Source organism: Leptidea sinapis, chromosome 33 (assembly GCF_905404315.1).
Source record: "Leptidea sinapis chromosome 33, ilLepSina1.1, whole genome shotgun sequence".
NCBI lineage: Eukaryota > Metazoa > Arthropoda > Insecta > Lepidoptera > Pieridae > Leptidea > Leptidea sinapis.
Genome location: NC_066297.1, coordinates 2,901,392 through 2,924,502, shown reverse-complemented (window position 1 = coordinate 2,924,502; position 23,111 = coordinate 2,901,392). Strand labels below are relative to the sequence as shown.

General features: G+C 35.5%; 2 protein-coding genes across 2 annotated transcripts in view; one reads left to right on the top strand and one right to left on the bottom strand.

Annotated features, from left to right (window-relative positions):
• The window catches only part of LOC126974763 (uncharacterized), a 60,519-nt gene extending 49,181 nt beyond the window's left edge, over positions 1–11,338 (bottom strand). Inside the window, exon 1 of the mRNA XM_050822420.1 lies at positions 11,073–11,338. Within this exon, the coding sequence (XP_050678377.1) occupies positions 11,073–11,172 (100 nt within the window). The 5' untranslated portion in view covers positions 11,173–11,338. The remainder of the gene's footprint in view (positions 1–11,072) is intronic.
• Positions 11,339–14,040: 2,702 nt separating this feature from the next.
• The window catches only part of LOC126974767 (tyrosine-protein phosphatase 69D), a 56,183-nt gene continuing 47,112 nt past the window's right edge, over positions 14,041–23,111 (top strand). The window contains exon 1 of the mRNA XM_050822430.1: positions 14,041–14,284. Coding sequence (XP_050678387.1) covers positions 14,197–14,284 — 88 coding nt within the window. The 5' untranslated portion in view covers positions 14,041–14,196. The remainder of the gene's footprint in view (positions 14,285–23,111) is intronic.

The window sequence follows — 23,111 nt, the reverse complement described above, 5'->3', positions numbered from 1 at the left end:
AGCCATTGAAATTAAAAAACCCAAATTTCAATACACAAGGCGGTCTAAAATTATCTAACACCTGGGATCCAATAATCTCTAAATTTTTCCCTGTCAGACATCAGATACTGTCAGTAAATTTTGCCAAAAACCATCTGTCTGAAGCAAGTGCCAGGCTCAGAGGCAATAAATTGCGCTAAACTCCATAATGACAACTACGACAAATACTAATTTGACTGATTTCATCGGCAGTCCCCTGAAAACGAGATCTGGAAGGGTCTTGAAATGTCGGGTTAACTAAAATAATAATAATAAAAGTATAACTTTTACGCAAAATCTAATGTAAAAACACAGTTACTCGCGTTTTAATCCTTTAAAAAGTGTTTATATGTTTAACACTCGCATAATGTAAGAAATACTATGAGAATACGGCTAGTAAAGTCCACCGTACTTATTAAGTTTAATCGCTTCCGTAGAGGAAACTTCGACTTGAAGAATGAACCACGGGAAAGACCAACCAGTAAGGTTATAAATAATGAATTTGGTCTCGAAACTTCCGCCTAGGTCTACCCCTTCCAAAACTTTCATTCTCTCGACATGGCCAAACCATCTCAGCATACCATTCTCAATTTTTGCCACTACATCTTCTTTCAGACCGCAACGTTTCCTTATCTCATCCGGTTAAACAACGATGTATATTGAATTTCAAACAATGACGAAGAAGCTCGTCACGAAGACAGTTCCGCCTCATTAAGCGATCTTCACCACTATTTCTGCATGATAACGCAAGACAAACACGGTCCGAGAAACCGTTTTTAGTGTACAGGATCTACATTGAAAAACCCTCCGACAGACGCCATTTCTGGCCTCAACAGACTGCCGTTTTTCCGTGATTTGGACTATTTTTTAAAAAATGTTCTTCTGGCTAACGAATGAAGTCGAGTTCTGACTACAAAATATGCGTTGACAGAGTTCATTAAGTCCATGTCCCCAGAGTTCCACCGCAAATACATAATTGATCTCCCCGTGGATTTAGAAATTTATAGATAACGAGCGTAAAAACTCCGATAAAAAATTTATTTTACCTTACGAAAAAATTTTTGAATGTTTCAGAACAAAACGGCGTATTTTAAGCCTTTTTAGAGTAAAGTTAATTTTCTTTTTTCTTTTAACGCTTCAATTGTGCTTTGTAAAACCAACTTGTATAAAGATTATTTTTACAATAGCTTTGTGGATTGCACACTTTTGTCTACCGTGGATTCAGTGTTCGCCTATGACCTACTGCCCCCCTATTATATCATTACTGACCGATAGTAAACCATACAAACGACACATCCTATACACACGGATGATTCAACGTATATAAAAAAACAACTAAACGGGATTCTACGACGTATTGTATTCAATGCACCGCAGCGGCTATTGAAAACTGCATCTTATTGTACGTTGGATTAATTCTAATATACAATGCACGCGTATTATGGCCATATATGCGGCACAGACGCTATGAGTCAACAAATGAATATGACCTTACGGCGTTTATCTTTCGAAAGTATGCATATTCTGCAGACGGAGCTGTTATCACTTAACAAGTGGTCACTATTTGGTGTAGGTGGCTATGTAAGTGTGAGCGCTATCAGTCAGAACAAAACACGGTTATATATCCAAATGTTTTGAGGTTTCTTGAGTTTCAATTCCGCAAATATCTGGCACGAAACTCAAACTCAGACTCAGACTGAGTCTCGTGCCAGAGTTTGGCGAGACAACATTTCCTGAGGATGCCTGAGATGCAGAGGCGAAACACGTGTCGAATTGTTTGAAGACAAATTTTGGCCGAAAAACACTCAAGAAAGCTCAAAACGTTTGGATAATTATGGAATTCCGCAAAGTAACGCCTACTTCAATTAATTACAGTTATTTATGTACGCAATAAAAATTATAGTTTAATTAATATAGAACAAACAAATTGTTGCATTTTGTCATGTGGTACACCGCACGAGACAGTCGTCCACCTTATGTTGATTATTACGCCCACACTACATGCAGTGCTTTTTCTTAGCCAAACTCATGAGTCGTATCCCACCTTGCTACTGTGATGCATAAGATGTTAAGTCTCTTGCAAGCCCTTCGGCATTCAAAGCGGAATACTAATAGCGAACCAGGTGTGATACCTGGTTAGCAGGCATCATGTCCTATGAATGGAACCTCTCATCGACTTGTAGAGCCCAATAAAGGGCAAACGCATTTAGATACAACATTAGGAACACAGATCGTATGTATATCAACAGTAGCCAATGGAGATTGTTTACGATATGTTGTGATTATTACCTGACCAATGAAAATACAGAAACATGCACCGTCTCACCTCAGTTGGTTAGCTGAATTTAAACGCGAAAGACATTGTGTTTTAAACTTAGAATAACTAATTCCATGTTAAAAACTTTTTGTCTTTATCATACTTCTATCACTACAGAATTACATGGCACGAAGAAGTACCTAACTTTGAACTTGGGAGTAACGTTACATTGCGTTTATTAATAATAGGAGTCTACAGGATAGTAAGGTCAATCGATTCTCCCACTGGCAAAAGGCCATTTTGACTATTGATTGAATGGAAGAACCCTACCCATGGACAATAAATACCAGAGGTGAGAGATGCGTTGTCGGCATTTGAGGCGACAAAATTATTTAGTGGCCGAGTCTATATCATTTTCGAACTACCCACATGCCCACATACTGTTGACACCTCACGCTTGCTTTTATTTAGACCTTTACAGTTCTCGGTTGACCCGCGTCTGTCGTGTGAAACAATGTAATGGGCCTGTTATGTGGTCAGGGGACTCATTATTGACCACAATTGTGTGACCTTGGGCCCGGATCCGCTAATTGAAGATTTGTTTAAAAACAGCAGAGGTTGAGTCTTTATTATGAGTGCTAACGCGTTGAAAATGTTTCGTTCATTTACAGAATAAAATAACTAAGTGATCACCGTCGGCCAAATTTCTTTCAATACCAGAGGATCGCAGATAGATGGTGTACGGCCTTTTTTTTAATGAAACAGTGTCGTATCGTCCTGGAAACACCGCACAAGGAAGCTCATTCAAGGAAGTTAGGTTGTACGTGGCAGAAACTTCCTAAAAGTCTTTCTACTACGTACTATGAAGGAACTATGGAGGAGGAAGGTCACCAAGCCCATCTCAACTCCAGCCACACAATCCGGAGAGATCCCAACCATATACCGAGGCAAGCCCTAAACTGGAACCCTCACGGAAAACGCAAACGTGGCCGTCCAAAGCAAACCTGGCGGCGGAGTGTCATTGACGGAGCGAATGACATCGGAGAGACCTGGGTTGAAATTAAGAGAAGCTCAGTATTAATCGCGATGGAGATGCACTGTGGATGCTCTCTGCCCCAGCTATGGGATACAGGAACTTAAACGAATGATTGAATATGGAGGAAAGCCTCACATCACAAATGAAGGACGGCAAATGCGGTATAAGAGACACAACGAAGAAACGTCTGTACTATACCAATACGCAGCGCCGAGCGATCATCTTGTCACTATTGTATCCACATAAAACATAATCAACGTATCGCCTCAAGCTAAAGGACCCTAACATTGTGGCGACCGATACTGAACATTTACTAAGACAAAGAATTAAAAAAAATACATATTATATACGTACGCATGCTTGAGAAATATAAATTATTCAATCGTAGATTCTAAGTGTCGACAATGTAAGTTGCTTAAGGTTCTGGTTTTCCATTTGACGACCTGTATAGCCGAGTAGTTAGCGATCCTACCTACTAAGCTAGAGGTCCCGGGTTCGAATCCCGGTCACCTACCGCATTTATATGATGAATATGGATGTTCGTTTCCGAGTCATGGATGTTTAAATGTATTTATGTATTTATTCATATATTTAGTTTAAGTAAGTATATTGTATTAAATATATCGGTGTCTTGTAACCCATAACACAGGCTATATATATGCTTAATTTGGGGCAAGATAATTTGTGTAAAAAGTGTGTCAATAACGAATATTTTACGGCAAATAACGAAGACTGGGTTTTTAAGAAGTTGTTCGCGAAGAGTACCAAACGGGGTCCTTATTACTAAGGCTCCGCTGTCCTTCTGTCCGTCTGTCTGTGATTGCGCTGTATCTGCCACGGAATACAAAATACAATACATGAATTTGCTATTTCGTGAGTTAGACATTAGATACATACATTATATATACATCATTCATTATACCAGTGGGAGGCTCCTTTGCACAGGATCCCGGCTAGATTATAGATTATATACCACAACGACGCCTATTTCTACCGTTTAGCTTTACGTTTACCGTTTTAATTTTATTGTTTCGCTTTGAAGGGTGACGTAGCTAGTGAAATTAGTGGGCAAATGAGACTAGATATTATATTATTATCTATTATTATCTTATGTTTTTTTTAGATATTTCAAGAATCCTGAGCGGCATTACATTGTAATGGGCAGGGCGTATCAATTACCATCAGCTGAACGTCCTGTTCGTCTCGTCCCTTATTAAGATAAAAAGGACTTAATTGTGACATGTGTCTAATATAAAACGCTGGGAAATACTACCAGCGAAAGTGTTAACTTAAAGTTTTCTTTTTAATTATATTGTAATATTCTACATAAATAAATCACAATTGTCAGTATCCCAATAATTATTAATCAAAAAAGAAGAAAAAAAATATCGTATTATCGTAAAATATATAATATACTAACTGAGCCAGCAAACGTTGTATTGCCGATATTAAAATCGCGACACAAAAGTAACTGTTGTTCGTAGATGGGTGAAGTTGTATGTATTTATACGGTTTATATTAGCTTCACCTGTATTTTTGTATGTTTGTAACCGACTTCTTTGGGCGCGATTTTGACCCACTTTAAACGGCTAGATTTCGTTCAAACTTTGTAGATTTATCGAGGACCGATGACATTACACTAATTTGATAAAATTATTAAATTTTTCAGTTCACAAAATTAAAGTATCTAATTCGTTTAGAAGCGATTATATAAAGCGTGTTCTTTAGTTTTTTTTAAAACTATTTTTTTTTATTGATTGATTGATGAGTCATAATTAAACAAATTTAAAAAAAAATAAAAAAAAAATTGGCGTGGACCTCCCTTAACATTTAGGGGGATGAAAAAGTGATAGATGTTGTCCGATTCTCAGACCTACCCAATATGCAGTATGCAGCCGTTTCGAAGGAGTTTAACTACAAACACCGCGACATGAGAATTTTATATATCAGATTATTTCATATTACTCCAATTTCAGTTACACGTGCAAATATAATAATATCACTCGTACGGACAAAGCCGAGGCGGTCCAAAACCGTAATAGCGTCAAACTTGTGTTGAGATTCTGTGTGAAACTTTTAACGAGGCGTTATTGAATGTACATCGTTATGCTGTGTAGAGACCAAAAATAGGGTTGACAAAATTATATTTTTTTATAAGTTCCCAGTCAAATTGATATTTAGTTACAGAATAGCGAGGAAAACCGCATCTAAAGGACAAATAATTTTATTTATGTTAGCTATATCATATTTTTGTTGCATTTCTTTACATATTATATTGTAATTAAAATAATTTGTAAAATTATGTAAGCTGTAAATGTTGAATTAAAATAGTGACAATGAGTTTTGTGCCACTCAACCTTTCCGAAGTGGTGGTACCTAAAGAAAAAAAAAACATTGACCTGAGATTATGGATTGGTCTCCGCTGCGCTTCAACTAAATACCGCAGACATAGTCGCAAAGTGCGGCAACTAATACTACGACCAAGTAGGCGTACTCGAGCCTGTCTCGAACAATGTGCAATGTTGATGTGCCACGATCTGCTAATAAAACAACGGGTTGCGTAGTAAAACTTTATAATAATAATACTATTACGGAACTATTAAGAAACACACTGGGATCACATATCATCAGTAAGTATTTTGTATTTTATTATTAACTAGCTGACCCGGCAAACGTTGTTTTGCCATATAAAGTATAATTCACGCGATAGTTTTATAAGTAATAAAATATTGCCTATATAAATAGCCTGTACATCATTTTGTTCTATTGTCAATAGTTTTTGCAGCGCACGCAAAAATAGGTTTTCGATTTTACACCTTGTGTTACAAAATAGCAATTTTATTACGGATCCCTAATTTTGAAAAAAAAAAAAACATAGCCTATAGCCTTCCTCGATAAATGGACTACCCAACACTGACAGAATCATTCAAATCGGAATCATTCATACATGAGATTAGCGAGTTCAAACAAACAAACAAACACTGCAGCTTTATAATATTATTATAGTATAGATTTCAATGTAAAATAACACGTAGCGTATGTTGCAAAATTTGAAAGATGCCATTGAGTGTCAAGATGCCACGCACACAAGCATCTAATAGTTGCCATAATAAAAAAGCTATTGTTCTTAAGTAGTGCGATCTAGTTGGTACGCAGCGGTGTCAAGTATCAACTTTTTGATTTACATAAATAAAGCGATTTTGATTTGATTTAAATTTATAAAATAACTAGCTGACCGACAAATGTTGTTCTGTATATAATATCATAGTCAAATGTCAAATGGTTAGGTTCAGAAATATAATTTGTGATAAAACTTAAGATTTACTTATCTACATAAAAATAATCTGATAGTTTACAACTGTAGTTAATCTATCAACTATAACTATATCAACTATGATGCTGGGCTGGATGATCTTGTTACCGGGAGGTCTGCTTGATGTGTTTTTTTATTATTATTATTTCCTTTAAAGTTAAAGTAATTATATATTTTATTTAATGAAATGTTCACATAATGCCTCTATTTATTTACGGTATGTGTGGATTGATGCATCTACTATACTCAATAACTCTTGTGTTTATAAGTATTAATTTACTTTTTTTTCTTTTCTTGACTTACTCATGTAAGCCTTTCAGTTTTTGACTTTTGAGTATTTTTGTTGCGTCACTTTGCATATATTGTAATTGAAATGATTTGTAAAACAACTAAAATGTTAATCTTGACTTAAAAGGGTGGCAATGAGTTTCTTGCTATTTCTTCTCATTAGCTCAACCCTTTACGAAGTAGCGGTAAATTCAATAAGAAACAATATTTATATATATTTTTTGACATTCATAAGTGTCATTTTGTGACCTACATGAATAAAGTGTTTTTCAATTTGAATTTATAGTTAGCTAAAACTAAGTTTATTTTTTATCTCCTGAAAAAGATAGAAAGATATAAATTTTTGATTAGTTATTCATTTTAAACTATTCTTTCAGTTTGATTTCTGAACGACGGGGGACACATCAAAGGAAAAACATTACCAGGCCATAAAACCCAAAAAAAAGGAAAAACAAAACTGTTGTTTTTATTTCGTTCCGAGCATTTTCATATTTATTTACCTTTTAAACCTTCTCTGGACTTCCACAAATAATTCAAGGCCAAAATTAGCCAAATCGGTCCAGCCGTTCTCGTGTTTTAGCGAGACTAACGAACAGCAATTCATTTTTATATATATAGATAGATTATTGTCAATAACTATTTAACTCGATATTTATGCGGTGTGCACGCAGCACGGTCTCGCGGCTCGCGGTGCGGGCCCGGTGTGATGTACAAGCCTTATTAAATACAGCTAAACTTTTAATTGGTATAAGAATGAGACTAAACGATTTTTTAATTAAAAACCGTTTCCGAGACACCGAGCGCGATTCTATAAAATACATAATGTTGAAGAGATGCAATTTTGAACGTTTCAAAGCGCGCCCCGGTTAATAATAGTGCAATCTGCGGACTGGCCTATATACTATTCAAGCGACTCTCAAACGGAGCACTAATATTATCAAAGCTGCATTGTCTGTGCGAAAGGGGAACATGTTTTAATTCCCCTTAAAAGCATGTTATAGTTATTGTTTTTTTTTCAGATAATTCCTCACAGGACTACTAATGTATTGAAGTTTTAAGCGATTTTATTTCTCACTTAGTGTTTGTTTCACAATATCGCAATCCCTACTTTAAAAAACACATAGGCTACCTTTTATTGCAAAAAAAATAAATCGAGGGGGTTGAAATAGGGGGTGGTAGTTTGTAGGGATATCGTCATTATCTAAGATAAAACCATGAAACTTTGTATTTAGGCAAATGATAAATAATAATTTATAAACATTTGTTCGAGCGTTTTTAAAACTTTGACCTACATGGGGATGAAATAGCAGATTAAAGTTCACAGGGAAATACTATTAAAGAGATTGTCCACAGTGACAAGGGACATGTATCATAGAAGAGTGCTGCCAACAGAAACAGCAGTATGTATGTGTATTATTTGAAAAGTATCATAAAAGATAAAAATTATTGCCCAAAGTAACTATTCAACGCTGACAAAAATGCGGGTAAAAGCTACAAACTAGACTACTTGCTTACTTTAACTTATTTGTCTAATAAAGACATATCTTTTCTCATACCCTGTTTTACAGTGTACAAGAAAAGTTATGAATATGCCAAAAACATAGTTTGCAATGTATGGTGTTAACCAGCACAATAAATGAATCAATTTACAGATGGATTAGCAGCAAATAGCTTATTTATCTGGTGGATCTCATCATCATCATCAGCCGAAAGACGTTCACTTCTCGACAAAGGCCTCCCCCAAAGATCTTCACGACAATCGGTCCTGTGCTGCCTTCATCCAACGTATACCCACAGTGAGTGTAGCGTGGCGAGAGAAAAAGAAGGGGGATTTCTGTATGGCCTAATGAGAATGAGTCGCTGGGCGGAAGTTATGAAAAGTATCGGGAATGGATGATTTGTTTACGGATCCAATTATATATATATAGGATTTATTGAAGCTGTTGTAGATAACTGTAACACATTTAGTATAATATATTTTGTCTGTATCATAATACATATTGAATCAATGTAAGCTTCTACTAAATAAATAAATCATAATATCTAGTGTGTATTGCGAATTTCCTAATGGACAAAACATTGAACAAAGAGTTTGTCTTAAATTTTGCATCGCCAATGAAATTTCGGGTTTGGAATCACTGAAAATGTTACAGAAGGCTTATGGCGATTCAACTTTATCGGAAACATGCTTATGATTGATAGAAAGCGTTCAAAAATCGATGGAGTTATGATGAAATACTTGCCTCGCCCCGGCAGTCCATTATAAGTTAACATCGCTGTGACTGAAAATACTTATTCAAGTTTGAGAGAGATAGCCGTTCAAAGCCCACAAGTTGATGCGTATCATTTTAATTAACCATTTGGGTATGAAACATGTTGCCACTCAGTTAGTCTCAAAAGAACTAAATTTTCTCCAAAAACTCAACAGTCGATTCCGACCTAACATTCATGAAACACATTGTTACTGGTGAGGAGACGTAAGTTTACGAGTTATATATGCAAACTATTTAAAGTGGCGCCTTCCAACTACACCAAAACCAAAAAATCCACAACAAAATCAATGAAAAGTCAAAGTCATGTTAACTGTTTTCTTCGACTATAGCGGTGTTGTGTACTCAGTACTGTACTAAGACAGGGGAATTAGCAAAAAGAACTAATCCAAAGAACTTTTTTTTATTATTGGATTGGTTGTGTAAGTGTATTGTTTAAGAAGAAGCAACATTTTGAAGGTGATCAAATAAATTTATAATTTAAAATAAACATTTTGTTTAGTGATCCTTTCCTGGTACTTTTTTTAAAACTAATTATATAATTTTACTAGCAGACACAGCAGACATTGTCCTGTACACACATTTTAAATTTTAACATGGGTCCAGCTGCTAGTAGGAGTTCACCAGCATGCACATGGGCAGAAGAATTATATATGGACTGAATTGAGTACCTAATCTCAAACTCACTGAAACACACAAAGAATCATCAAAATTTAGTAAAATTCTGTGCATGCTGAGATTTCCTGTGAGTGATAAGACACTTAGCATTAATTTAATTGTATTGTTTTTATTTTTGTATTAGTGTACTTGTTGTTGGAAATCCTAATAAATAAATTAATAAATAAATAAATTGGTCCGGCCATTTGGGAGGTAAGTTAATTGTGAATCTAAACCATCCTCGAATCCACTTGAACACACAAAAAAATTCATTCAAATTGTTTAGGAGGAGTTCACTGTCAACACACATACAGAAGAATTATATATATAAAGATGAGTGTGTGACCATGACTTTGTGAGCATAGAGATATTAAATTATATATATCATATGGGGATAGTAATTCTATTCATAATTTTCTCTAAATATGTGATTTTCACTAACATATACATATCTGGAAGTTAAAATCACATAAATTGACTTCAATTTACTTCACTCCATTGTTGCAAAGGACCTAAATAAATAAATAAGTGGATGCCACATTCAAATTGCATTAGCCATTTTTAGAAATTAGAAGGCAGAAGCAGAAAAGTCTGTCTTCCATTAGTAGTTTGTGTAGAAAAAAAGAAGCAATATTTAACAGGAATCTTTCTGGATCTGTAGATATTAGAGGTAATTTGCTTTTTATTTAATACATAATTTCAGCAAATAAATATTTTCTTCTAATTCTATATTTTCTGCAAAAAATAATCAAGTACTCTCAGCGACATAGTACTTAGACCTAAAAGTATTTAGCCTTAACTATTAATAACTTAATAACAATATTTTAAATTTTCAATTAAATAATAAAGTCAATTATAAAAATTTAAAGATACATAATTTTAACAAACTTTTTTGTTAAATTTAATTTACTTCAAAGAAGCAATAAAAACATCTTGTTGTTTATAAATAGCCTATGTTTTAGTAATATAAAAACTTTATTTAATTTTCAATAAACTCATTCTCATGACAACTGGAACCGTATAATATGACTTGAGATTGATCCTTTAGGATCAAAACAAGTCATAATGTAGCTGCTTAAAGCATAATCTTTGGATAATTCCTATGCTGATTGAGATCATACGATAATATGTATTGGGACGACAGTATAGGAAAGGAAGGCAATTGATATTGACTCATTTTTAAAACTCTTATTACATATACAAATTGACCAGTCAAAAATTACAATAACTCACCGTAAATCTCCAAAATCTCATTCTTGATACCCGCATTATCACAATGAACGCACAAAATAAATACAATAAAAATGGCTCCTAAGGTGCATTGAAAATACATTTTTATATCACAAAAGCACGCCAACCATCCGTTAATAGTTTAAATATAGTTTGTAAACCACATTTTCAACACAAAATAGAATACAAACGGCTATTTTATCGTCAAGAAGTCTATTTATTCGACAATCTTAGCCGTGCTTTAACAAAGTGCCATCGAACTGCGACCCCGCCGCCTGTCATTTATCATAAACTTTTTTAAATTTTGTTTTACGGTACGGGGTTCTAGTACATTTTTAAATAACTACTTTATTGGCACGGGATGCAAGGCTACTGTAAACGTTATTGTCATATTATCATCTTGACAGTCCACGGCCATAATAAAGTATAAAGATATTAATTATTATAACACTGATTCCCGTAGAACACAAATCATAATATTACAGAATAAAGCAGTTCCGGAAACTTAGGTGCTAGAGTCTGGCCAGAGAGTCGTGGCAGTCGAGTTTTTATTGATTTCTGAATCTGACAACACTATATTTTTTATTTATACTTTAAAATTATTACAACGCAATACTATTATTGTTTTTATTATTTCTCGTATTTAATACAGCAAAACCTATTAAAAGCAATAGTCGTAGATTGTTATTTACATTGATAAATAACAACGAACGTGTTAAAGTAATGCATATCAAACACAAGAAGAAAATTTTAATACTTTCAAGGAAATAGTTTTAATTGCCGGTACGTAACTCAAATCAATTTGATACATGGAATTTATTTTCTTTATATTTTTTTTATATATAACATGTTATTCAAACAAAGCAAATCTTCTTATTGATCTTTTTCTTTATGCTAATTTATTTATAACAATATAACGCATTTTGATTTCAGATAGTATTGATGACGATCAAGAAAAAATTAATCAATTAAAAAATTTATGGTAACTCTAAGGCTAATTGAGGATGATAGTGCAGTCATCACTGAAAGAGCCTATTGATAACCTTGCTGATTTATGATTCATAATAATTAATGTACAAAATGTTTCTCAAAATGATAACTATTATTAAAAAGCAACCTATATTTGAATGTACTAAATTATATTTGTATACAATCAAAGTCCATCAAACAGCGGCATGATCGGGAAAATGTCTTCAGGTAAACGGCATATTAAAGTTATGCTGGATAAGATAAAGGGTTTCTTCAACAACTAATCGTAGATTTAAAAAATCTAAAATTGATTGATGTCACAAATCTTCAAATCAACGCACTAGTATCGTCAAAACCCTACCCACAGTACGAAGTATTGATTTACAGGATCCGTACTACTCGAAACTCGCCAAATTTCCCGGTACCATGAGAATAACTACCATGCTATTATCGCCTATGATTCACGTGGAACATTAAATCAAAACATAAGGATCACCATTACATTGCCACGCCCATCCTATAGCACCTCATCGGTACGAAATAGTGAAGAAAGAATTTGAAAATATGATGCAACAAGGACTCTGCAGACCGAGTAAAAGTCCATGGTCTTCACCACTCCATATAGCAACCAAAAAGAATGATGATATACGGATGTGCGGTGATTATAGACGACTGAACAACATAACCAAACCCAATCGTTATCCAGTGCCAAGATTCAAGGATGTATCATCTGCCTGGCAAAGTGATATTCTCCACAATCGATCTCAACTGCACTTACCAACAATTGAAGACAAGGGAACATAGAGAAAACAGCTACCATTACTTCAATATGGGTTCATTCTAATTTCCTCGCATGTGTCAGGACACATCAGACCAGAGTCTGAAGAATGCGGGACAAATATTTCAATGATTTATTCGCGAAGTGCACCGTGGATTACTACGTTTTTCCATTCGTTGACGATTTGCTTATAGCCTCAGCAAACGAGACTGAGCATCGAGGTCACCTAAGAACAGTCCTTTGAAGATTGTAAGAAAACGGAATCACTATTATCCCCGCCAAATGTAACTTAAGCCAGACCGAAGTCAAATTTCTCGGATACACTATATCAAAAATCATGTAAAACTACCAGAAGAAAAGATTAAAGCCATTACCGAATATTCAAAACCGAAAACCATAGAAGGTTTAAGACGATTTCTAGGCATGTTAAACTTCTATCGTGACCACATACCAAATGCTGCATGATTAATATCAACATCGAAAAGTGGAGTTAAACTTGTATAAACTGCCAGAACAGCAAAATATTACGCCAAACAGTCAGCAAAATGCAATGTTTTGACGCAACCGATCGCTTCCAGCATAATACATAGCGCTATAATCGGACCTCTACCTACCTCTACTCAAGGATATCGATATCTGATAACAATGATCGACAGACATACCGGATGGCTTTAGGCAATCCCTAGCGACAATATTACAGCCAAGACAATTGTAGATATCATCTACAATTACTGGATTGCAAGATTTTAATGCCCAGCAACATAGCCATCAATTCTAAAGTCACTGAAACCAAATGCTTGCGCAGTAAAGAAATTGCGACAGCATCAGTGTATCGTGATTTATTTATATTTTGTCTTTTAGAATATAAAATTATATATATTTTCCGTAAAATATATCTCGGGCACGTATTGGTTATACTTCTCTTTCTAAACCGTTTACGAAGGTAGGAAGAAGACATAATAGTCATACAACGCAAAGAGAATTTACCCACTACGTTACACAACCACAACAACATGCAACTGTTTAGTGTCCACCACACTCTACAACTCTAGTCCGATGAATACATTGGTGGAGACTGGAGAGCTACGAACGCTTTTTTTTCGTTCGGCAGTGCTTCCTTCAATCAGTTTTGGGCTGACTATTGTTGGCTGAAAGTTGCGATTACATCCAACCCATATCCCGTGCCACAAAAAAATAAAAAAAAATAGATTGTTTGTTCGGCTTTGGGTGTCAGCCGTTTTGTAATTTTCTATAGTGTTTTATATTGAATTATTCAGTGCTATCCGCGTGAATGTGAACTGAAAATGGTGTAATAATTATGTGATGTCTTTTTTTAAGTGATATTTTGTATACTTTATGTAAGAGGCAGTTTCTTCCGCCATGACAATGGTTCACTTGGTCAGGAAGTGCTCTGAAACACTTGTGCTTTATATAGGCTTCACTGCGATGTGCTATAGTCAAGTTTTCGGTGAGTATACAATATAAATACTACTACGACTGCTTATTGGTTTCTTTGGAAAACATTTTTTTTTTCATTTCGAATATTGTTTCTACATGACGCTATATTATGGACAATATTATCTGTATACAAGAATTTAATAGTACGTACAAACTTCCCACGCTAAGTGTACGCTTTTCTACTATTTTTCAATTTGTAAAAGTATGCTTTCGCACATTGTTTAAAAAAATAATAAGTGTACACTAAATATATCAAAATTTTATGCACATAAACATAATACAATACTTAAGACTTAAATACTATCAACTATACATAGAGGAATAATATCGTCGGTATACACCAGTACTTTTTCGAATTCGTATATTCTGGTAATGTATTTACTGAGTTTTCTGTAACACAATTTCCATGATATCTTCATATGTGTTTTACAAAAATTTATGCAGTCATCTAAGTATTGGTGTACACAGCTATGGGTCATCACCTAAAAGGGTTGTTGCATGATGTCAATCTCTCAAAGTTACTTTGAGTACATAATCATGTATAATGGACAGACAAAAAGGAGCTTGATATATTTAATTCCCGAATTTGGAAGCTTTAGTTCATTGTGAATGAAAGGTGCTGAAATAACACTAGATAGTGATAGTTTGTACTAAAAAAATTTTTGTTTCCTTTAGCAAAAGCAAGCATTGTTGTCCGTTTTTTTTTAGTTTAGCAACATACAATTTAAGTAGGGCTGATATACCTACATCACTACCACTGGCCACTTGCTTACCTTACCTTTTTTTTTAGAGGTAAATAAGGAACAAGACGAGTAGGACGTTCAGCTGATGGTAACTGATACACCCTGCCCATTACAATGCAGTGCCACTCAGGATTATTGAAAAACCCAAAAATTCTGAGCGGCACCACAATTGCGCTCGTCACCTTGAGACATAAGATGTTAAGTCTCATTTTCCCAGTAATTTCACTAGCTATGGCGCCCTTCAGACCGTAACACAGTAATGTTTACACATTACTGCTTCACGGCAGAAAGAGGCGCTGTTGTGGTACCCATAATCTAGCTGACATCCTGTGCAAAGGAGCCTCCCACTGGTAGATGTAGCCTTATTAATGTTTACTGGCTTTATTAATTTATGGATTGTGTGACCTGATCCATAAATTAGTTCACATGATTTTTTGACCCCTTCCTCATCCTCATTACAGTTACTGGTCACATTTGTGAGACTCCCTCATACCTAGTGTGATGTCACATATTTTTAAATATTACATTTAGAAATTTATGAAATTAAAACAGCAGTACTCCAAAGTTATTTAAATTCAGTTTACTTTGCAATTATTTTTTAATTAAATTACATTCTATTTCACTTTCAACATTGTCACTACTTTTCATATCTTTCCTTAATGTGCTATCTTCTTCTTGTGCATTTCTTTTCAACATAAGCTGCACTTTATGCTACATATAAAATTTACGGTAAATATTACCTAAATCGATTCTTACGTTCATTTTAAAAGTGTGTTGATTTAATTTGATTTATATATTGTAAAAATGTGATGTCACAAAATTTAAGACCCCTCCCTGCCCCTTGTCACATTGTGACAAAGGCCGGATGAGGAGATAATTTTGATGAGAACCAGAGAACAAACATTTGTCTGAAATTGAAACCATGCTATGTAATTGTTCAGAATAAGGCAAACAAAATTTACAAACAATTTTCAACCTCTTGTTTTGCGAGGAACTTCATGCTTCACTGGCCTTCTGTTTTCCATCTTTTGTTTTTTCACTGATAATGAGAATCACATTAATATCTTCTGCTATACTTCTATATACTTTCACTGATAAGTGGCATGTAAAGTTAATAGTGAACAAATGGCCATGGTTGTTCTATCTCTAATATACAACACAGTAAGAATGTGGTTTACTTGTTCAACAAATTTTAACAATATTGTTTTGAACCTATTTAAAGGTAATAAATATCCCTAAATAAACGGCATATATTAATTATTTTTTTTACATGAAAATAAGGGATGAGATGTGCAGGACATTTAGCTGTTGGTAATTGATATGCCTTGCCCATTATAATTTAGAAAATATACTTTGAAAATAAATAATGAAATAACTCAGTACTATACAAATGATAAGTTTTCTTTAGTGTTAATTCCGCCAATATTTGTTTTTAAACAATTCAACATGTGTTTCGCCTCTACAGTAGGCGTCCTCAGGACGTGTTGTCTCGCCAAAATGTGCCACGTATTTTGGTGAGTAGAGGCGAAACACATGTCGAATTGTTTAAAAACAAATATTGGCGGAATTAACACTAAAGAAAACTTAAATCATTTGTATAATTATGGATTTCTGCAAAGTAGCGCCTACTTCAATAAATTTTCTTAACTTAGTACTATAAAAAGGTATATTTGTTAACTGACATTTAAATTGTAAGATTTGTAGGTATTCAAGGGATATTTTCACAACTGTAATCCTTTGTATTTGTAGGTTTCTAAATAATGTTTATTCACAAGAAAGAGAGTTGAATAAATATACATAGGAATTCGGAAAATCAAAAACTGATATGTGGTGTGAAAGCATCAAACCAGCGCCTCTCAGATGAGTGGTAATGATATTAGCCTTGGTGCCATGGATCTTCTCGCAAGATTGATATATTATTTTAGTTACTTTCACAGCATTATGCCTTATGGTATAATTTCATGGGGTATTGCTGCTGACATTGACTCTGTTTTTGTGCTTCAGTAGATCTCTCTTCGTATGTTACGATGTATAAATATGGAATATCTAAAGATTTTTAAATAAAGCTTTACAATCAATATATTACGAAAATTTTGTACTTAGGTATGTTTTGTAGATATGTACATAAATATACCAGAAACAAACAAACTTTAATGCCATTTTTATGCTCAGTAAAAGCTACAGAACATTGAAACTAGTAATTGTGTTAGATTTTTTAATAACCCTCCTAAAACATAAGACTGTTAAAAGCTTAAGTATATCAAATTAATACCTATTGAATAATCCTTTTGGTTATATATACTTTATTTGCCTTGAAAGGTCTAACTGGGATCGCGTAGTCATCAAACAGTGAGTTTATCGATTTCCGCATCTCAAACCGCACATTCGGTGCGTGCACGCGCGCCCTTCCATTTCAGCCGGAAGACGTCCAATGCTGGACAGAGGCCTCCCCGAAAGATCGCCATGACGATTGGTTCTGGGCTGCCCTCATCCAACCTACTCCGGCAATCTTGACCAGATCGTCGATCCATCTTGTGGGGGCCTACCAATACTACGTATCCATCTGTCCGACGCACTATGTGCCCTGCCCACTGCCACTTCAGTTTCGCAATCATTTGGGCTAAGACGTTGACTTTGGTTCTCCTACGGATCTCCTCGTTTCTGATTCGATCTAGCATGGATACTCCGAGCATAGCCCTCTTCATTGCCCTCCGAGCGACCATGAGCTTTCTCATTAGGCCTTAAGTACTGTTACAGCTTATTTTTTTTTTAATTCATAATTTGTCTCGCGTTTATTATGTCAGAAATATCGACTATTGCTGCCGGTTCTCGTAGTTTTTAAAGGTGCTTATAAAGGTAATAGAATAAAATGTTTTTGTTTTATTTCTAGTAAATTGAAAATAATAATAATCATCCCTTTTACATCTAAATTATTAAAGCATCAGGTTCAGGTAGTAGTAGTAGCAGGGCAGGACTACCCTAACGGCCCAGTTGGCCGTTAGGGTAGTCCTTCGAGCTACAACAACGCAACAAACACTCGACTGTTTCTATATTAGGATGACGCTAATAGCGTTTTCTTTTTTACGTAAACAATTATTAATGTAACAGATTAAAGAATCTTCATTCGATGACAACATCCTTCACGACCGACACGGCACGGCGTGCGTGCAAAGTGCCTCTAAGCGGATGATTGCTTACTTTTTAATTAACTGGATACGTGGCTAGGGCTGTTTGGATGCACCAAACAACACGTATTACCGTGAATTGTGATTGGTAGTTGGTACTTGACCATTTTTTGACGAACTCAACTGAAAATAAAAGTGAACGCCGTATCATCTGGCACCATGATAGTGCCAGTTCTCTTATGGACAAATGCAAATTTTCCATCCTATATTTACTTTTTTTTTGACAAAAATTAAAAACCATCAACACGGTGTACGTTACATTTTTATTAAGGTGCGTACAGATTGGTGAAACGTAAAATTAAATGCATCATTCTGTCATTGCATGTTCACTGCAACCCGCGCCAACTACGCGCTATGCGTGCTCATACATTCATTACGAACCTGCCGCGTACGTCTGATTCCGGTATTCAGTCGCGAACGCGCTCCTCTGTGTTCGTTCAAAAAACCGACGAATGACGGATCGCTCCGCGCACGGCTTGTAATCCTCGTAGTGTGCGCGTGAAATGCTCGATTAGCGCAAAAAAGACGTCCAAACTATGAGGAATTGTTACAAAGTACCTTTCATGACTGCAGCGATGTGTACGATGAATTATTTCATTGCATGATACATTTCAGCTTACGTTTCACCAGTTTGTACGCATCTTTACCAGAGCAGGCTATCGGGGAGTGTGAATAACATATTTCCGATGTGACAGGAGTCATAATATCAATATTTTCAATACTGCAAATGGATGAAAAAGTGCTTTAACTTTAACAGATAATATTTTGAGAAAAAGAAATGATTAATTTTTGACCATTCATAGTATTTTTTTTTCATTCGGAAACTCTTAGTGCGCCAATCATATATTACCGCAACTTTTATATACATATATAAAGATGGCCTTAAGACAAGTAGTAGCTTCTCTCAGACCTTACACTTTTATCAGGTCAAGATTAATTGCGTATAATAAAGTAAAGGATACATCACAAAAACTATTGCTAAAAACGGATATCAAGGCTTCCAAGCGTTACCTTATAAATTATAATACATCTAATGAATTCTATTCAAAACTACTGCTATTATATCTGCAAGTTCACTAGATTTGTTATGTTAAATTTAACCGTCAATATCAGTGCGAAGACGGCCACTCCTGAACATAGGACTACCCAAAAGCTTCCACAATGACCGATCTTGGCGGTCTGCATCTATCAGCTTCGCTACCTTTATCAGGTTATCAGTCCATCTTGTAGTCGGCCGTACTACATCTGCCTACCACGGGTGCCACTTGATAATCTTCTCTCGCATTGTTTATCGGTTCTCCGAGTGATGTGTCTTGCCCATTGGCACTTCAACTCGTCGGTAACAATGTTTCTGCTGCGAATATCTTCATTACGTAATCTTTCGCGCAGAAGAACTTCCAGCATAGCTCTCTCCACAGCTCGTTTCTTTGAACTTCAGCATTAGACCAACAGTGATCACTGGTAACCCTGAGGGATATTGAACCTGAAGATACTACGCAGTTTGCGTAACGCTGGCTAGGAGAGTTGGATCCTTCGATTGAACACACTTACCCCCTTATTCATAATAGTCTGATAACTTAAAGCATTGCTAATTCTCACTCTGTCTCTTCTATTGAGATTCTACTCCTTAGCGGCTGTTTAAAGTTAGCGGACCATTATGAATAAGGGGGATAGTCGTCAGCAACTTCGTTAATGTTAAGGTTAACTGGTGTTTTTAATTAATTAGTTAGGATTTCAAAAAAAAAATATTTTGTTACTAAGGTATATATTGTAAGAGTTAATGCGACGCAAGAGGCACAGAGAGTTTTGAAAGAAGAAGTATGTTAGATAAAGAAGAACTGTGTAAACAGGTAGATATATTATTGTTGATCCTGTTTTTTTTTTTAAATTTTTAATACAGAATTGAAGTGTTACGTTTTTCGCTCCAGGTAAGTGTGCACCTGCAACTGGCAACCCTAATTTTGCGTGTGAGAGCTGGCAACCACATTTTTTTTACATAATTTCCTTTATAATGAATGTGGTATAAGTAGTTGCAAGTTACATCACAACATTAACATTACAGGTATTAGAGGCCAATTTTTATGGGCAATCTATCCCTTAATCATTGCGTACTCTCTCAATGTTCACTTAAAGGTAGTTTTATCAAAAAATCACATACCTACAGAATCGAGCACGGGGATATTTGAAACTTTTGACAGGTCGCTATTTAACATTAACAATAGCTTTAACCGGTGAAAACTGGACGGTTATAGTTAACAGTTAAAGTTATGACGTCATCTAAAATATGTCAAATGGTGTAACTCATTTTTAACCGACTTCAAAAAAGGAGGTTCTTAATTTGTCGATTTTATATGTTTACTCAGAACTTTCGACTGGGTGAACCAATTTTGATAATTTCTTTTTTATTTCAAAGCGGGTGCTTCCCGTGTGCTCCCATTGTAAATTGGTTCAGATCTGACGATGGAATCTATGAGAAAACCATAAAAGTCTTAAATTTGCTGTAAGTATGTGCGCGACAAATTTACGAATAACTCAATATCGCGCCAACCGATTTCGATGGTTCTTTTTTTATTGTAAAGGATATACCTCAAAGTAGTTTAGTTAGGTTCTTATTATGGGATCCATGACAAAGAAACGGAACTCATCAATTCTTAGGAGCAAATTAACGATACTCGACCAAATCTCTTTTATGCTATCCGGATATTTGAGTCACCTAACATAATCTCGTTATCTTCAAAGTAGTTTGGTTAGGTTCTGATTATGGGATCCATGACAAAGTAACGCAACTCCTCAATTCTTAGGAGCAAATCAACGATACTCGACCGAATCTTTTTTATGCTATCCGGATATTTGAGTCACCTACCATAACGTCGTTACCTTCAAAGTAGTTTGGTTACGTTCTGATTATGGGATCCATGACAAAGTAACGGATCTCCTCAATTCCTAGGAGCAAATCAACGATACTCGACCGAATCTTTTTTATGCTATCCGGATATTTGAGTCACCTAACATAACCTCGTTACCTTCAAAGTAGTTTGGTTAGGTTCTGATTATGGGATCCATGACAAAGTAACGGATCTCCTCAATTCCTAGGAGCAAATCAACGATACTCGACCGAATCTTTTTTATGCTATCCGGATATTTGAGTCACCTACCATAACGTCGTTACCTTCAAAGTAGTTTGGTTACGTTCTGACTATGCGATCCATGACAAAGTAACGGAACTCCTCAATTCCTAGGAGCAAATCAACGATACTCGACCGAATCTTTTTTATGCTATCCGGATATTTGAGTCACCTACCATAACGTCGTTACCTTCAAAGTAGTTTGGTTACGTTCTGATTATGGGATCCATGACAAAGTAACGGATCTCCTCAATTCCTAGGAGCAAATCAACGATACTCGACCGAATCTTTTTTATGCTATCCGGATATTTGAGTCACCTAACATAACCTCGTTACCTTCAAAGTAGTTTGGTTAGGTTCTGATTATGGGATCCATGACAAAGTAACGGAACTCCTCAATTCCTAGGAGCAAATCAACGATACTCGACCGAATCTTTTTTATGCTATCCGGATATTTGAGTCACCTAACATAACCTCGTTACCTTCAAAGTAGTTTGGTTAGGTTCTGTTTATGGGATCCATGACAAAGTAACGGAACTCATCAGTTCTTAGGAGGAAATCAACGATACTCGACCGAATCTTTTTTATGCTATCCGGATATTTGAGTCACCTAACATAACCTCGTTACCTTCAAAGTAGTTTGGTTAGGTTCTGTTTATGGGATCCATGACAAAGTAACGGAACTCATCAGTTCTTAGGAGGAAATCAACGATACTCGACCGAATCTTTTTTATGCTATCCGGATATTTGAGTCACCTACCGTAACGTCGTTATGGTCAAGTAATTGTCGTAGTCGAATATGATGATGAATAGAACTCCTTAACGACTTACAGCAAGGGTGCGATCTGTGGCAGAATTTGTAACTACATTCATAGTTATAGGTGAGATGTGCTTGAGTCGAACGCGCGACGTGATGGGGTGAGAGGGGAGGCCGGGCGGGAGGACATAGATAGGACATAGAGGATAATGGTTACTAGAATTAGATTAATTAATTAGATTGTATAAAAATACGCAATAATTTTATACTTTATAGTGCATATAATATCTATTGTTTTGGAAAAATGTGTTTGAAGTTGGTTGTTTTTTTTGTATATGTTTATAATTGCTAAAGTTAGATGGTGCCATCCAGCTTAAAAGTACTAAATACATAACATGTCTAGTGCACGCATGTGTAAAGAGCTATTTGTTTTGGCTAAGCTATTGTTCAACGCAATGTTTTGAACCCCACACTATACGGAGGGAGACATAAAGGGCACTTAGGCGTAGGTGCGAAGTGTTTGACTTTCAGCTCTCAATAACCTTGTGTGTGTGCGTGTGTGTGTGTCTATGTGGAGTGTCATACATACATTCTGAATTATACATCACGCTAATGCCATAAGAAGCTCGGCAGTAGGAGATAGTAGTTTGTATGACTGAAGCGAGTATAAAGTGTACATACAGACACACTCACGCCTTGTTCCCGTCGGGGTAGGCAGAGACAATAGAATGCCATTTGCTTCTATCCTGACAAACCTCATGCGCTTCCTCTACATTCATTACTCTTTTCATACATGCTCGCCGGTTGCGGGTGCTTCGGACCTCTCCTTTTCTCAAAACTTCCCCAATTTGGTCGACGAATGTTCTACGAGGTCTCCCGCGACCGACTTGACCACACACACAGTATAAAGTGTCATGTACATTATATGGTTTTTGGTTCCTTTATAGGATTAAAACGCGTGTTATTGAAACTGATTTTTTTAAAAATTACTTAGGTGTGTTAGAAAACATGAACCAAATCAGACAAA